General features: G+C 44.6%; 1 protein-coding gene across 1 annotated transcript in view; it reads right to left on the reverse strand.

Moving 5' to 3' along the window:
* The window catches only part of LOC146833859 (regulator of G protein signaling protein-like), a 102,646-nt gene that overhangs the window by 73,828 nt on the left and 9,849 nt on the right, over window positions 1–18,969 (reverse strand). Inside the window, exon 4 of the mRNA XM_085599922.1 lies at window positions 8,365–8,427. Coding sequence (XP_085456048.1) covers window positions 8,365–8,427 — 63 coding nt within the window. The remainder of the gene's footprint in view (window positions 1–8,364; window positions 8,428–18,969) is intronic.

Genomic DNA, 18,969 nt, shown 5'->3' on the forward strand with positions numbered 1-18,969 from the left:
AAAAAACAAATTGCCTGGAATGATAGTTTATGTACGGTAAGGTGTCCCTTCCTGCAATAGACAATCATCCCTGCAATGCAGGCACTGTTGCACTATGTCGCAAGGGTGTCTGCGTAGGCGCCAGGCAGCTTTTAAGTGCCAGTTCAAGGGAAAAAGACAGGAGTACATCGTATTCTTATGAATATGGCGCATTCCTGCGTTTTTGAATTGACGCAGCACCGTGCTACTAAATTGCTTGCAGCGCTGCGCTGCGTCATTTCTTTGTAAATATTCCCCATAGTGTGCTCAGTTATATTAGGACATGTCTCTGGTTTTCAGCACTTAGGTTAGGACTTCAAAACTTTTCATAGGCTAAAATAGATCTTGGGAATCTCACTAAGGCCCCCTCACACTTGCCCAGCCACCTTCAGTGAGTAAAAAGTGAGGCTCTTATATCTTGTGCCACTATTGTTTTTTTGATCAATGGGGCAGTTATGATAGGAAGTAATTGATAGTAATTGTGTACTAATCATTTATGTTAGTTTTCTTGGGTTTAGGAACTCCAATCACTCGTTACCAAGACCTCCATTATAGGTCTATGTGGCATATGTACAAGCAAATGGCTCAGGGCGCGGGCAGATTTTGCAGAGCCGCACAATTTAAAAAATGCAGGGATGCACCTTATTTACAAGACTACAGCACACCCCTGTGTTTTCCCTTGCACTGGCACTAAAAATAGCTGCCTAGTACCAACAAAGACACCCTTGAGCCATAGTGCAGAGGCGCCTGCATTGCAAGTGGGATTTTATATGTGCAGGAAGGACTCCCTTCCTGCACATAAATACCTCATTAATGGAGATTTGCTACTTCTATGTTTGTTGCATTCTACGGCACACATAGAAGGGGCAAATGGCCATTATTTAATGATTGTTTTTGTGCAGGAAGGGATACCTTCCTGCACAAAAATAACAATTAACGTTTTTTTTTCTTTTCTATGTGTGCTGCAGAACGCCGCACACATATAAAAAGCAAAAAGGAGGAGAAATAAAACTATTTCTCTTATTTGCACCAATCTAACTCCTGGTTTTGCATGCCTCGGATTTACAGTTCTTTGTAAATCTGGGGCAGTGTCAAAAAGCCATGAGCGCTGCGGTGGAACGCTCACACCAACACCTTTTCTACACCTCTTTCATGCAGATGCCTGCCTGAAAGGGTACCGAATTTACAAAGCTGCGTTAAGCCATGCAAAGTGGCATAATGCAGCTTTGTAAACATGGTGCAGGGCATTGAGCCACCAGAACATTGAAAAAAGTGGTGTTCTAGTGGTGCAATCCCCTTGTTCATATGCCCCTAGGTCTCTTATTCATTTGTTATCTTCTCCATTTCTTCCTCTCTTCCTTTTGTTGTCAATTCCTGGAATATGTCATAAAACCAATTACAACAGCCAAAGAATTACAATCATCAAAATACAATGTGCATGAACAAACATAGGAGTGCAGGTCAATTAATAAAATGCCTTCACAACTAAATCACATTGTCAGTACATAATAAAAACATACAAGCCAGTTGTGCACCCCCATGAGCAGGGTCACACAGGTGCAAGGCCAAACAATTGTTTGCCAGATGCAAGATTGTGTCCATGCTTAGCACACCACTGAAGCACATGCTACTATTCAGTAAATAATCCACAGACTGAACAAGGCCAGATATGCTTTCAGGATGCTGAACGACGTGTAAAGAATACAAAAAATGATGAATGGAATGCTTTAATTAATCTCAGCCCCTCGAAATTACTTGGGGCTGCATATCAATTCATCGTTATTTTGCACACCATGACACCTCAGTTTGGATCTACCAATATGCTAATCAATCTTGACCTTGCTCCAACTGGGACAGTCCAGCCCATACTTCCAAACCAGGTCCTCCACAAACCAGAACACAAGCAACCCAGGACCGGAGTCACCCTAGTAATGGGCTCATCAGTTGTGTACAGCTTGGTTCCAGGGACACAGTGTGCACAGGACGCATGTCTGGAAATACCTGTCATATTTAGGGTGGCACACTAAAGTATACAAAAAAGTGATTGATGGAATCCTTGAATCAGTCCCAGCCACTGATAATTAATCCGGTCGCATCCCAATCCATCGTCATTTTGCATACCATGTCACTTCAGTTTGGAACCAGCTACATGCAAATCAGTCATGACCATGCTCCAATCAGGAATCAAACAAAGATGGGGAGAGAGAGGTATGGTTTACTTTGGACTCAGCCTCCCGTCAAACATGAATAAGCAAAGAAATTCCACCTGTATTTCTGTTATAACTATCATTCCAGTACTATTATTTAAGGAAAACGATAGGTTTTCTTAAAATAACCCTCACCCACCAAAGGTTCCCTTGGTGGTATGCTTCATCATCGGGTTCTTCCTGCCCCGCTGTGGGATGGGGCGTGCTACGACCCTCGAAGACGTTGGAGCTCTTTGTAGGGTGTGGGCTATATAGTGATGTGGGAGTGGAAGGGTCAAAACCAATGTGAATTTTTTTTAAAACCTGGCCACGTGGAACCTAACCTTTATCAAATCCTGTAGCTGGTATTGTTAAAAAGGGGGACAAGGAGAAATACAATATAATGGGTGTATGTCTCCTAGTCTACATGTTTCTAGCCTATCCCCTAAGGCTTTTCTTCAGGACCAAACTAAATGATCCCTTGACCACTCTTTTGGAAAACACCAAACAGGTGTGGGACTTATAATAAAGTGTAGAATGTAAAATTGTTCATGCAAATACGATATCTAGTGGTTATATTTATTTGAAAGAGATCTGGAAAGATAGGATTTTGTCGCATTGTTAATTTAGTCAATAAACTTGTATTGAGGTAAAACACATCACCAAATGTGGTAACTGCAGTGATATATTTTTTTCACAAGTGAACAATAATCCTTAAAATTAGATTGTGTCGTGCTCCCCTTTCAGGAAATGACCAAGACAATACAAAACGCATAACATAAATCACACTCTTTATGTGGTTTCTTTCCTTAGCTGGAGAAAGCACTCTTTAAATGCATGCATCCATGGTCTAAGCTTTTGCGATTTGATTATCATACAGAATTTTGTGAAAAATTATTATTTGCATACATTACGTGTAACATACATGATTAATATCTACTTTTTGCCCAATAAGCTCTTCACAGGGAGGAGCGTCTATAGTCACACACTGAAAAACAGAGAGGTGCCGATTAGGATCCTGGAAAAAATTTCCCCAACCGAATTGAATCTGGACTTTTTTCCGTACAAATGGTAAAAGCGCCGTACAAACTGCCAATTACGATTCGTATGGGAAAAAGTCCATACAAATCGCATTGGGAAAATTCCCCCACACGTCCTCGGGTCGGGAAAAGTCTCCGACACGTCCCCGGACATTTTTACGTACAAATGGGAAAACTGAAGTCCCAATGCGCAATTACGATCCGTCCCATCCGTCCGATTGTACAACTGTATGGAAAAAAGACCGCCCGGAGCGAACTCCCATAGCAACCATGGAGATGTCCAAACAAGTGCCTGGTACGCGCCGTACCCCCCCCCCGCCCCCGTATGTTCGCGCCGTACCCCCAGCCCCCCCGCGGATGGGCGCGCCGTACCCCCAGCCCCCCGTATGTACGGAGCGTACCCCCACCCCCATATGTACGGAGCGTACCCCCCAGCCCCCCGTATGTACGGAGCGTACCCCCACCCCCATATGTACGGTGCGGACCCCCAGCGCGTAGCGCTGGGGGTCCGCACCGTACATACGGGGGTGGGGGTACGCTCCGTACATACGGGGGCTGGGGGGTACGGGGGTACGCTCCATACATATGGGGGGCTGGGGGGTACGGGGGTACGCTCCATACATATGGGGGGCTGGGGGGTACGCTCCGTACATATGGGGGCTGGGGGGTATGGGGGTACGCTCCATACATATGGGGGGCTGGGGGGTACGCTCCGTACATACGGGGGGTGGGGGGGTATGGGGGTATGCTCCGTACATACGGGGGGCTGGGGGGTACGCTCCGTACATATGGGGGTGGGGGTACGCTCCGTACATACGGGGGGCGGGGGGGGGTACGGCGCGTACCGGGCCCCCTAATCAGCTCGCATCGCTGCGTACTTAGCTTTTCCGGCACTTTTTAGGTGCCGTAAAAATTTTCCCATCCGGACTGCAGTCGGTGCGAATCGTAATTGCTGGTAAGTAAAAACATGCCTAACTCCGTCCGGACGTCACGTCCGCGGTGTCCCAGATCACATTTGTATGTATTTTTCTGTCGGTTGGTCTTTTTTCCGAATCGTACGGGAATGTTTGTAAAGTTTTACAACCCGGTACGAGTCGGACGGAGAAAAAGCTCCGACCCACGGTTTGTACCGGGTTTTTCCAGGATCGTAATCGGCCCCAGAAAATATGCAGAGACTTTTTGGAAAAAGTAAGATTGAGTGATTTTCATTGTTAATCCTTCTGGGGAATGCTCATTGTCAAGGAGGGGGAACCGGCTATGCCACACTCACTTCATCAAGGCTGCACCCTCGCCCACATACTTAGCCTACCTGCAGCTTCAAAGGCAGCTGACATGGCGGAACAGTCCTGTTAAATATCAGGTGGTTCCACTGTTTGCGTTGTCGTGTCTGCGGGGGCTAGACTGCTGACTTCTACAAGATGGCCGTCCCTTGGTGGCACAGCTTCCTGGTTAGAAAATTGACTACTCCTGTGCCGGTTCGGGTCTCCCGGGCGAAGGATTATTTTTGTATATCATTTCCATTTTGATATTGTGGTGTTACGCCTCTTTTGGTCAATATAAAAACTGAAAGGATGGACAATGAAAAATACCTATGAAAATTTTTTGAATTTTTTTATATATTTGGAAAAAAACTCTTCAGCATTCCAAAGCTTCTCAGACAGGGATGCAAAATATTGAGCACTTATTGCTCCCTATTATGACAATTTTGCAATGAAAAATAAAAATAATAGTATTCGCTTGGTGGCTGTGTATTAAGTTTAAACCAAATAACCCGCGATCCTTGTTCTTTAGATCCCGTGTGTGCCCCGTATAATTAGAGTATGTAACCTTTATGTACTCAGAAAAAAGGTAGAAAAAAACAGTATCGACCTGCCATAAGTGTCTCCTGGCTCCACATACTGCCCTCGTTCTTTTCACCATACTGGTTATTGCTGATACCTCCTGGGTGAGTTCTTACTGTTTCTACATTGGTAGTTATGTGTAATATCTCAGTAGATACTGCTAATATGACCTACACGTATGTTGGTTGCACATTTCAGATTTAAGCAAAATGGCTCCATGGTATGCGATTGTTTTACTTCTTTTGTGTCACTTTCCAGGTGAAAAATTCAGCGTTCTACCTTCTCGAAAAGTTGGGATTCAATAGGATTTGCTCTAGGATGGCCCACGTCAGGTCCTGTATCGTGTGTTGTTCTCCGATGTAATGTGCGGACATTTTTGTTGTGACCCTCTTAAATCTTAGATTTCTACGATGCTCACAGATGCGTGTTCTGGCAATCCATGTTGTCATACCAATGTAATGTAGTTTGCATGGGCAAGTGATCATATAAATCAAATTTTTTGAGTTGCAATTCGGAAAACGCCGTTGTTCCCAATTGGTATTATTGTTAAATGTTAGTGATCAGATGGCAGACACTGCAGTTTCAAGGAGGTGGTGTCACTCAAATAAGTGACATCCCCCTGAGCACAGCCTGTGGCCTGCGCAAGGCAGGAATTGAATATCTTGATGCTGGTTAATAAAAAATGAAAGCTGATGAGATAATCATTTATAAAATCGATATTTATTCATGAGATATGACTGTTTCATCCCAGAGATAAATTACTTGAGTATACATCAATCCGTCTTATTTATTCAGACATGTCTCCCGATGCATTTCGGGCAATGGCCCTTCGTCAGGGGAAGTATCTACAAAAATAATAAGCAATGATGTCAATAAGGACCCCTATCAGACACGATGATATTCCTTCATCTTGTGTTCAAACAACAAATACATTCGAAAAGTGTGGAAGAATGACGAACCGTGCCCACAGTCACCAAAGGTTTTCAGTGGTATTGATGGAAGAAAGGAAAAAGGTGATAACATATGAAGATACTTATTGAAACAGAATCAAAACTGGAACGTGTCATGGTGATGTATCCTAGAATATGGAGAAGTGAAAACCAATGCTTGTGAAAAACATGCAACTGAATTGCGCATGATAGAATGCGTAAGTTAAATGAAGACGATAGAAAAGTCATCAAAGATTGATGGGATTATCCTGGGCGTCGAGAATCCGCCAGTGTTTGTTGATTATCTTGCTCACCTGGTTTGAGGCTGTGTTGTAGGTGGTTACACAGATCAGTCTCTCCTCCTTTTGTTTTGGTGGTCTCACCTCCAATAAGGCATCCCTGTTATTGTTTTTGGCTCGTTTCATTGCTTTGTCTATGACTTGATTGGGATAATTTCTTTTTATCAGTTTGTAACGTAAATTCTCAGCTTGTTGTTTAAAACCCTTAAGATCAGAGCAGTTCCTCCTTAAGCACAGAAATTGGCCAAACTGGAGATTCTCACTTAGATGTCTGGTATAGAAACTGTCATAGACCAATAGACAGTTCTTCGCTGTTGCTTTGATGTGTGTTATTGTTTTCAGTTCTCCTCCTCGTGGGAAGATGTTAAGATCTAGAAATACCAGTTCTTTGTTTGATATGGTGTTGGTGAATTTCATTTTGGAAGTTCAGCCAGGATAGGAGCTGGTGTCCTGTCTCCTCATTCCCATTCCATATTACCAAGACGTCATCAATGTAACGCTTCCATAACCTGATATGGGGCAGAAAGGGGTTGCCAGGGTTGAGAATCTTGTGTTTTTCCAAATCATGCACGTATAGTCCTGCTATACTTGGGGCGAATGTACTCCCCATGCTGGTCCCATGTTCCTGGAAGTAGAGGGTGTCTTCGAACTGGAAAAAGTTCTTAGTCAATGCCCACTTGCAGCACTCACCACAATTTTCCGTGGAGTTTGATATTCCCAATCAATTTCAAACAGTGCGTCTTCAATGATGGTCAACGTTTCTTCATGTGGGAGACTGGTGTGTAAGCTTTCCACATCTAGACCCATAACGAATTCTGTTTCAGAGTCGCATGGTCTGTCTTGTAGGAGTCTAAGGACATCTTTGGTGTCCATCAGGTACATGCTGTTATCTGGATTATAGGTCGTAAAAAATCATCCACCAATTTTGAAAATGGTTTCAAGATGGACCCTTTGCCTTATGCAATCGGTCATCCTGGTGGGTGTGTGAGATTCTTGTGAATCTTTGTTATTGTTTAAAAATATGGTGTTACATGTGCCAATCAGAACAATCTAGCCCCAACTGCCAAGCCATGTTCTTCATCGACCGGAACAGAAGCAGCCCAGGATCGGTTTCAGCCTAGTTACGCACTGTGCATGGGACTAACTTCTGGGCCTACTGTCCCACTTAGGGTGACACACAAAAGTATAAAGAAAAGTTATGGATGTAATGCTTGAATTAATCTAGCTTTCCGAAGGGACCTGAAGAAGTAACTTTTTTCCAGATATCCATCATTTTGTTTTCTGAAGCTTACCCCTAGTGTAAATAAGTCTTTGTGGTATTCGAGCACTTTAGGAAACAATACTTTATATAACATTAATGTGCAGTCGTACACAACGTTATTATTGTTGGTATGTTATTCAATATTTCAACCTCCTGCTCCATTGTACAAATCTTTTAAACACCACGGTAATCCCGAAAAACATATCACAAACTGACCACAAATTTCTCAATAATAGACAATAAAGATGAATTCAAATATTTTACTGCATGAGATCAAACATTTCTCACTTTCTACAACATTCCTCTTATGATAAGGCTGCTACTACTGCGGCCATAGTTACCTAGGCCATTATTGGTAGCAATATAGCAGTCCTTTCTCTCTCTTATTTTCATCTGATGATAGTGTCATGTCACCAGAAATTCCAGACATCAGTAGTGCTTGAACTCTCACTACACAATTCCAGTGAGATGCACTGGGCTTGACACATGAACTTAGTCATACTGTACATATTTTATCATACTTTATCAAAGCCATTGCCATTGAATTCAACTGTACAGACCCAAACCACTTTTTCCTGGAAAACAGATTCCCAGTCAAATCTGCCTCCTGGCTACAATATTATATGCATGCATTTACAACTCTCAGTACATCGCAACTTGGTACAATATACAGAAATGCCACAAAATGCAGTAAATTGCTTTTCTAAATCATCCTGCCGCATAAACCAAACAAATATTTTCTAGGGCCCACCCTGTGCCCCACGATAAAGGAAGCTCCTCCGCCACTTACCACATACTTCAGGAACTCATTATCTTCTGTGTCCAGGAAACGATCATAAGATGAGGCAAGGAGCTAAAATGGGAAAGTTTTTTTATTTAATTATTTGATTTAGTTTTTACATGTACAGAACATCTGAACAACATAGCCATTAGCTTCTATGTAGCATTATTATACAGCAAGTCATACAGTAATCAATCGCCACAGCCCCATCTTCCCTACAACGTGGCACCCAAAGCATTGCAATTTAAACATCTGAATGATAGTGTCAGTCATACTCTCTATTCGTCCTGTCTGGCCAACAGGAATGTAGTAAAGGGGCTCAATATTTCTTTTGGACGTGAGGACTGGGGAAGTTCTTCAGCATAGCAATTACGTTGGTTTTTGATAATATGCCATGTCAACCAGTGCTTGTGCTTTTGGGTCAATCACTCCCCACACCCCAGTGGATGGATACCCTCCTCTTTGGCAATAATAATGCTATAGCCACCAGTTTACGATGTGGGGGTTGTATATTTTTGATCAGGCCTAGCAGAAATGTTTGAAGAGTGTATTCCACCTTCTCCATGACTATTTCAGTGAGCGTGCTTTTGGCTTGTTCCCAATAGGCGTGCACCCTCGGACATTCCCATGCCAAGTTTATAAGTTCTGCTTCAGGTGCCCCACATCAGCCACAGTCCTGATGTGTGCCCATTCACCCATACCCGAGCAACCGGGTTAGTGTACAATAATTTAATCCAGTGTGTAAATGTCTGTGGAACCCCCATGCGAAGCATTACTTCATATATCACCATTGGCCTGAACCAAAAGTCTTAGGGCATCAAGTAATACCGCTGCGGCAGGAAGCATGGGATCCAATTGGTGCAATATCGCAAACAGGGTTCGTAAATTGTGAAAAGCATAAATCCGATTGGTTCAGAAGGACCAAGGTGGGTAAGGGCAAACAGAGTCGAGAGGCCAGGGCCTTAGCCAGAATCGTAGCATCTGTGTTTATGTGGGACAACGGGCGATATGATTCGCAAGTTTATCTGGCTTCAGGAGCATAATAATGAGGGCTTCCCGAAGTGTTGAGGGCAAGTAGTAGTTTTGATAAGCCATCAAGTACATGGGATGCACAACAGCAGATACCATGCACATGGATATAGGTGAAAGACAGTACAACAAAATATCTGTTGGTCAAAGATGAAAACACTAGTGTCCTTATTCTGGAATGTTGCTCAACAAGCCAGCCAACACGTGTTTCGTTAGTGGGTTGTTAAACCCTTGACTTCTTCAGGGCTGTAACAAAGCAAATTAGTTCCTAGTCCTTGAAACCGGTGATAATCCCGACCCGGTAGGTCATAGAATATTCCACAGTGACGAAGTGTGATTCTTAGTCTCATCTGTAGTATCAGTCTTAGCTCAGGGTATCAAACCATACTTTTTGACTCAATCACCAGGTAAGTAAATCTTTATATATATTGTTAGAAATGGGGGTCTCTAGTTGGCAGAGGTAGGAACCTTTGACCAAATAGGGACCCTTGCTTCTAGTCAAGGTAAGGGGGCTACACTCCTAAATAACCCCTGCTCACTCCTTTGGTAGCTTGGTACAAGCAGGCAGGCTTATCTCAGAGGCAGCGTGTAAAGCATTTGTGAACACATACAGTAATACAGTGAAAACACTACAAATGGACACCACACCAGTTTAGAAAAATAAGTAATCTTAACTAGACTTAACATAAGACCAAACAATAAAAATCCACAATACTGTAATCAAAAATAGACTTTAAAATGGTAGAAATGGCTTAGTTCAATGTAGATGGTAAATGCAACACTTTACTCTCAAAGTACCTTGCATGCGTCACACAAACAAGCTAAAAAGGGTCGCAGGGAAGTTGATGCCCCATTCCTTAGGGGATTGGATGCGTCGGTTCCTTACTGCTGCGCAGGTGAGTTGAGGCTCACTTCCTTACTGTGTGGGGAGTTGATGCGTCGTTTCTTACTGCGACCCAGTGACGATGCAACAAGATGTCGCCTCGATGCGACGATCCGGAGCGATGCAACAAAATGGCGTCCTTGATGCTATGCGACAACATGGATGTGATGCGTGCACACCCGACGGCCGTGCGGTGAACTCTGTAACTTCTGAGCTGCGACAGGCCCTGCGACTCGCTTCTCCAGTGATGAGACAGCGACCTCTGCTGCGGCAATACGCTTCTCCGTTGCGATGCGACAAGAGGGCGCCTCAATGCGATGTGATGATCTGGTGCGATGTGACAAAATGGCGTCTTGGTTACGATGCTACAACGTAGATGTGATGCGTGCACGCCCGATGGCCGTGCTGCGACTCGGTGATATTCTGAACCGCAACAGGCCCTGTGACACGCTTCTCCTGTGATGTGACGCGCTTTGGTGATGCGATGGCGACAGCGACGGCATGCTTCCTCAGCGATGCAACAGCACCTGCTCCGGTGAGGACGCGCTTCTCGTCGTTGAGTCGCACTTCCAGCTCCAAGCGACACGCAGTCTCTCAGAAGGTCCAGCACAACAGCAGGCACCACAGGAGGTGGAGCCAGCATTGTGGGAGGCAGTCACAGCCCTATTCAGGCCCATGTGCTACTCCTCCCACCACTCCCAATGCAGATAGGTCTATTCAGCCTAGTGCTGACTCACCCTGCCTCCTGGAGCCACCCCAGCCCCTTTCACTCACAAACCACGTATGGAATACACAAACCTAGCAGAGGCATGCTAGATGGTTAGGCAAGAAAATACCTACTTTCTAAAAGTGGTATTTTTCAAACACAGAATGTAAAAACCACCTTCAGTAAAAGCTGTACTTTAACATTCTGAGTTCAGGCATGCTAAACTCAAATTTCTACCTAGTTCCCTGAGTCAATTAGGATTATAAGATGTTATAATCAAACTGCCCATTCTGGCTTATGGGAACAGGTAGCCTTGCAATAATGAACAACAAAATTGGCTGTAATTCACTATCAGGACATGCCACACACATCAGGGCATGTCCTACCTTTCACATACAATGCACCCTGCCCATGGGGGTACCTTGGGCCTACTTTAGGGGTGACTAACATGTTGAAAAGGGAAGGTTTAGGGACTGGCAAGTGGGTGCACTTGCCAAGTTGACATGGCAGTCTCAGACTGCACACAGGCTCTGCAATGGCAGGCCTGAGACATACTTTACAAGCTGCTTCTGTGGGTGGCACAATCAGTGCTGCAAGCCCACTAGCAGCATTTTATTTAAAGGCCCTGGGCACACATGGTGCACTGACTGTACTAGGGTCTGACAAGTAAATCAAATAAGCCAATCATGGAGTCACTAATCCATTACAACAATTTACAATACTGAGCATATGCACTTTAGCACTGATCAGCAGTGGTAAAGTGCCCAGAGTCACAAAACCACCAACAACAGGTCGGAAAAATACAGGAGGAAGGCAAAAAGTTCAGGGATGATCCTGCAAAAAGAGCCAAGTCCAACATATATCGCATAGCCATTCAGTTCAATGTTCTATTCAAGTCACAGTATGTGAGTCTCCATTAATACGGCACAATCAGCCGTGGGTAGGTCTTCGGTGAGTATACCCGACCTTCCTCGTGACTCCGGGATCTCGGTTCCACCTCTTTGATAGCCTGTGAAAATTAACACCCCCCCCCCTCACTTGCATACATGGGATGCAGATGTGGGGATACAAAATTAGTGCATTCTTTGTAAAATTCTCTGGGTAGGCCATCACTCCCGGGGGCCTTTCCATTAGGCAGAGTGGTAATGGCCTGCTTTACTTCCTCTAGTGTAAGCGGTTGTGCTAACAATTCACATTGACCCTGAGAAAGCCAGACCATGGCAATGTCTTCAAGGCAGGCCACTGTTTCCAGCTCCGCTATAGAACTACGATCAGCATACATATGTTCTTAATATTCTAGAAAGGCATCCAAAAGGCCCGGTGTGTCGTGCCTCTGCGTGCCATCTCCGGAAGCTATCTCCACTATTGTGATCTCGCCCACAGTTCTGCTATTATACTGGCTAAAGCATGGCCTGGCCTAATCCCAGCACCAAAGACCCGGGCCTTCCACCTTAGCGACATTTGTTGTACCTCCTGTTCTGCTGCCTCTTTATATTCAGTAACCTTTTCCCTTATCTCCGCCAGTATGGTCTCCCTAGGGGTAGATTCATATGCCCTTTCCAGTTCCCATAGGGCAGATTCTGTGAGCTTGAGAAGTGCACGAATGGACTTAAGGATCCCAGCTTGCAAGCCAATACAGGTCCACTGGATTGTGACCTTGAACTCCTCCCATACTGTTGCAATATTCTGTACAGTTCCCATATTATTATCAAAATACTCTACAATAGCTTATCTTACTCCCTCCTTAAAAACCTGATCTAACAATGAGGAAACTTGTAGTCTACACTGAAATGGTGGTGGGGAGTGCGTGGAAATTGTCATCATCAACAATAGCAGGCGGGGAGCCGGTAGTGTCTTAGGTAAATGTTTGACTGTGATTGTCCATGCATTTACCTCCTTTGTAACTAACTATTAGTCCAGCCGGGACCAGGAATTATGAATATAGGAATGATAGATACTCTATCTGCCTTCAGGGTTTCGTAACCTCCAAATATCAATAAGTCCAAATTCCCTCATTCGGCCCGCAGTGTCTCAGCTGCACGCTTGTTGGCACCCCACCACAGATGAGCGATCCTCATAAGAGATCATTGGCGTGCTAAAATCCCCACCCCAAACAATTGCAGAGGTAGGTAGTGCATGCAACCTAGACCATATCGACAACAAACTCAGGGTTATCTGTATTAGGAGTGTAACACATTAACAATAGTGAGCATCGTGCCACACATTTTGCCCTGCACAATGACGTACCTATCCTGATCATCTGTCTCAGAGTGAGTGAGTTCAAAAGGCAAGTCCTTTTTAATGAGGACCAATATGCCCCCTTGAATATGAAGAATAGGAGGAGGCTATCTTCACCCCAGCCCAGCTCATAGCCACTGTCTTCATTGAGCGTCGTATAAGGTGTGTTTCCTGAAGTAGTGCAACCTGTATACCTTGTTGATCCAAATATGCTAACACCTGTCTTGTTTTTTGGGGATTATTAAGGCCCCTAACATTCCACGTGATCCAGAATATGTGGCCAATTCGAGTCCCCACTGTGATGCCCGGTCTATTTGCAGGTAACATTTAGTAACATAGTCTGTATTGACTCAGCTGTAATAGTGATGCATGCACAGTAATTGTTGCGCTTCATGGCCTCTCTCCCAACCCACCCACCTCGGCATCCCAATCATGCCAAAGAAAACTATAATATAATACCAGTAAGTGAATATCTCGCCTGACTACAGGCATACTTATTCAAAAGCCTTGACATTTGGGGTACCCCCTCTAGGGGCCACTAGTGGCCAATGCACTCCTACAAAGTGGGGGTGGTCTGGGCAATCTCTTGGACTTACGCATAGAGTGGAAGTGCTACTTCCTCAGCGCTGTACCAACCGTTGCCCATTCAAGTTCATCATTGTATCCTACTACGTAAAGTTGCACGGCCAAATGTACTTTCAGCTAGTAGTCAGTATAGCTCTTGATTGGCCTGCGGTACATAGTTTTCAAATGTCTTATGGGCTGAGCTGCCCCTTCATTATGTGGGCTCAGTGGCCCCACCCCTCCGACTCCTGTATGTGTCGTCCCTCAGGGGCTGCAGTCCCCAGCAATCAGAGGTCTAATCCGTACTTCCCTCGTCATATCTATCTTGCTGAGTCTGAGCCAACTTCTTGTGATGTTTAACAAACGCCATTGCATCTTTGGATCTCAGGAAGATCCTCAGTTTGCCCTTGTGCAGGATCAGGAGGCAAGCTGTTTAGATCATTGCGTAACTGGATATTCATAGTTTGCAGCTTCCTCTTAACATGCTGGAATTCTCATAGTGCCAGCTGCACTGCCGTCATGAAGTTCGGATATAATGCTACTTCATTACCTTGGCATGATGTGACAGCACCCAGCACCGGTCTGGGGGCCACAGATCTGTGAGCACACTCCACAATTAACACAGATGAGAAATGCTCTGACCCCAAATATTTCTTTGAGCATAGATTCCAAATAAAGCTCCAATTTTCCTGTGTTGGTACATTCAAGGAGCCCTATAATGCAGAGATTGTTTCCGTCTGGAACTTGCTTCCAAGTCCTCGTTTTTGGCCTGGATAACAGCTAGTATTTTCTCCATCTGCGAGCATGTATTACGAATACTGCCTAGGGTATCCTTCATTGTGGAAATTAGCTTTTCAGCTTTTGTAATGGGTCCCCTGTTAGTCCAGTTTCTTCGCCATATGGTCTATTCTCAGTTTTGGGGCGTCTATTTGTCATCAATGGACTGCAAACTGTGTTTCATTGCCATAAAGGTGTTCTCCAGTGTGGTGCCGCCACCAGCCTCCAGGTCCTGTTCGGAGTCTAATGTTAGCTTCGAATGTTGCGTGTCTCTCTTCCCCATATCTACTGCTCTCTGTCACGTTCTCAGTAGTTCGGGGCAACTATGCACTAGTTAGAGGGCCACACAGTCGGAGAGGGAGTGTCACACACCGAGTTGATCTTCTGCTTCACCGCTCGTCACTGCCTATCTCTCTTGGGACTCCTAGATCCGAGCGCTGATCCTCACTGCAGGTTACTGATATGTCTATTAGCCTCCAGGTCAACCCTCAGTATGTCCAGTTCCGAGACCCATGGGGGTCCGATTCGCTCATTCCGCCATTCCATTTGTGGACATGTGATGCAATGTAAGAACCATTTGCACGCCAAAACTGCCTGTGCTGTCGCCAGCACACAGGGAAGGGTCGGCATCACTATGGGCCCAGTCGCAGAAGCGCCCTGCCGTCTGCAGCCGATGTGAGCCATGTGGTGAAAATAGAAGGCGTGCAAGGCACTCAGTGGCATCAGCTGCAAAATGTCTTTGAATGGCGCTTGGGGTCTCTGCTGAGCCCCATCTCTTGAACTGGGAGCTCACACTCAGCCCTCGGTTATCGCTGGTCCGGCCTGGTCCGGCCCAGCACAGTCTTGCCCTCACTGATCAGGGCGGCCCCTCTCCTCAGTTCAGTGACGCCAGGGGACCTCTCTGCTGCTTTCCTCTTCCCAACACTTGCAGTCACAATCTCAGCCCGCTATGCCGTTCTTTCCATTTGCGAGCGGAGTATGGGAACCGCCATGTTGTCTGCTCACTGCACACAGCTGACACTCACTCACTCTTGCATTCAGTGGCTGTGGACTCTTTTTTCCTCACTTTGTTGCTTCTGTATCAGTCTTTGGGACATAGCTAATTCAGCCCTATGTATTCTTGGGATCGATTACGGTCCTAATGCAGGATAATCAACGGATTTTAGCCCTGGCCAGTCGAGCAGCACTAATGTGCAGCCACCTTGCTGCAGGCTCTCTAGGGCCCCCCTGAAATGAGAAAGTTGAATGGTAGATAACTGGTGCTTCCTCTGACGTATCCCAATACCACCTGGCACTTGTACAATTCTTGCTTATGATCTGCCCCAGTCCTGCCCCTGACCTATCATAATCCTGCAACAAACACCCTAACCCTATTCTTAATTTGAATCACCATCATTTCTTCAAAGCATTTGGGACTTGTAGTAATGGTTAAGTTTGATTGGACTATCATACCTGAAAACAAAACATTGTAAATGTCAAGTCCAGGACTTGCAAATGAGTTCTAACATAATCCCTCCATAAGCAACACCAATTACCAAACCAAAATCCGTCTTTTGGCCTGTCAAAATCCCATCCGATGGTGCATCCTGAAACAAAACATGTACCAACCTTCTGCTAGCTTATAACAACACAGCCTTAATTGACCCCATTCTACAACAATATTTCCCTGCTATACCCCAATCCTGCACCTAGTTTACTCCAGCTATATCCCGTATTTACCCAATCCCTCTTTCGATTATTCCATCCTTCTTTGACAAATTCTGTTTCCTTCATACACCAATTAGCAATATTTTAATAGTAGAATCTAGATTTTGAGTCAGTAAAATCTTGCCATTTCAATGCCTCAATTCAGCTTCTGACCTGCCCAATTCATTCCTCTCCATGCCTGAAATGGTTTACACCATTAAACCTCTAATTTATTCCAGTTCTGTCTGGGCCTATCCTAATCCTGTCCCTGACCTGCCTCGGTTCTACAATGACGTACCACTATTCTTCTTCTGACATACCCAAATCCTGCCCCTAACCGCCCAAATTCTACCCAAACATATAACGAAAATGACCTACTACACTCTGGCGCAAAGTTTAATGAATTCTGGTCCTACTTCAGACTAGGCCTGGGCTAAAATTTTGTTCCGTTCACGGAAATTGCGATAATTTGACATTTTCGCGTTCCGCGCGAAAATGTTAAAATTTCCGCATTCCGCAGCTTGGCGATAATTTGTTTCTTGCTCGCGCTGTAAAATAATACATTCTCGCGCGCGCGCGATCGCCTTACCTGAATCCCTGCGTTCGCCGACAAGTTTTCTTGATCCGGTCGCGTTCTCCATGAGATGTTGTATTGTTTTTAGCCATTATCGCTGTCTCGCGACAGTTCACGCCCGAAGTGACGTCATGCGTCGCACGATCACGTCTTTCTTCTCGCGCTCATGCACCGCGAGACAACTGAAAACAAGATGGCAGCGCCCGGGAGCAACCACATGGGTAAGTTGGCGAGCCGCAACCATGCAGAAAATCTCGCGAACATGCGGGAAAAAAACTTCCGCATCTTCGCGATATTTCCGCGTGTTTGCGATAATTTTTAACATTTTCGCGATAATTTGCGAAAGTGGATTTCGCAAATTCCGCCCACCCCTACTTCAGACTCTCTCAAAAGTAGCCTCCCAACTATTCCAAAAACATACCCCATGGAACCAAATCCTTATTTTAAAGTAATTATAATAATAATACAAATACATATTTGTTAGCTAGCACTAGAATAACAGATGATACTACTACCCACCTCAATGTTGCATGGAAGGTTGAAGGGCTGTGATAGTCCAGACAAACGTCAATCATTCAAATTTCTAAGCAATCTTGCCAGGTTAGTGCTTGAGTGGGCCCTAATCCTGTCATTGTTCAATAGGCAGTAGCAAACAAGTTAATTACTAAATTTCAGGGGGGATTGTCAGGTGAACCTTAATACCACTGATCAAGATTTTACCTAATTCATCTCACCTGAAAGTATGACAGTCTTAGGAAGGACTGTGTGGTTCTAAAAGATCTTTTGATGCACTCAGTTTTAGGATGAACTAGATAACCTTGGTGTGTTTAGCTCTTCATTGGATGCTAATTGGTCATTGTATACTAATAATTATGCCATAGAGGGTGGGGACACAATTGTGAGCTATCTGACATCTTTCCTGTATTTATTGATGTTAGATACGGCTGTGCTTAATCCCACCTCCTTTTTTGTCCATGCTTAAATGATTATGTGGCTAATTGGGCTCAATCCCAAGTGGTGAAATGCACCCATCTTTGGTGGAACCATGGTGACAATCCTCTTGTTTGCAGATGATGTGGTCTAGGTTTAAAAAATGCAAATGAGACTTTGCCAGTTTGTCAGAGATTATCTGCCTTTGCAAAGAGAGTTTTTTTTGGGATGGTTTTGACAAATCTTCTACTGGACACAGTTTCAGAATTTAACTATCTTGTCATTTGATTTTTAGATTATACCAATAAATCAATCAAATTGGTTTGAGTGTAGGTATATTATCATCTACAATAGATACCATAAATAGATTCCTGTTTAGAGGTTGTGGAGATTAATTGTGCCTAAACTAAACCCTTGCAGTGAGAAAGCCTTGATTGGAATGGAGTATAGCGCTGACATATGGGGCCATGTAAACTATGCCGGCCTAGCTGTTATAGATAATACCTTTCTGACATGTTTGCTTGATCTTCCTGCAGGCACTCCACTGCTTCCTGTATTTGTGATCTGATCCTCAACTCTTTCCCCCTGAGGATATGTTGAAGCCTAAATTGTTTGGGTCAAAATCTGGATTCTGCCTGCCCATGGGATTTGCAAATCTGCTCTCAATGATCATGTTGAAGGATATCACAATACTATACGTATTCATATCAGAATCATGTTGTTAAATCTAGGGCAGGGTGATGTTTGCAGAAATCCTGAGAGCACCAATAAGTCAGTACAATCGTTAAGTAAGGAAATATTCCAGTGGTAGTCGAAGACAGAACTTTTCGACAGGTGCATGATCAAGATTTTTGTCACACAGTTGTTGCTGTTGAAGAGTCAAGGGAGTGCTGAACTCTGCTTAATTAGATGAGTACTTATAAAATGAAAGCAGCAATTGTAAAAACTTGACATGGAATTTTCCCCGTGGCAGCTTCAAGAACTTGGCTGAGAATTTTCCAGCTTACAGTTTATCAAGCTTTTGTGTGGGGGTCACTTTCCTATGCTCTGAAGCTAACAAGACCTACCACAATCTCCTGGCTCCTGGGTCCTGAGCAGCGCAGTGTCAACGGGGTGCCTACGCTGTGTGTCTTCCCCGCCGCCATACAACATCGTTGGCCGCAGTTGGGGGAGACTACAGCTCCCATGAGCCTTTGCGGTCCAGCCCACTTCCGCATACCAGCGCGC

This window comes from Triturus cristatus, chromosome 4_2 (genome assembly GCF_964204655.1).
Source record: "Triturus cristatus chromosome 4_2, aTriCri1.1, whole genome shotgun sequence".
In the NCBI taxonomy this organism is placed as follows: domain Eukaryota; kingdom Metazoa; phylum Chordata; class Amphibia; order Caudata; family Salamandridae; genus Triturus; species Triturus cristatus.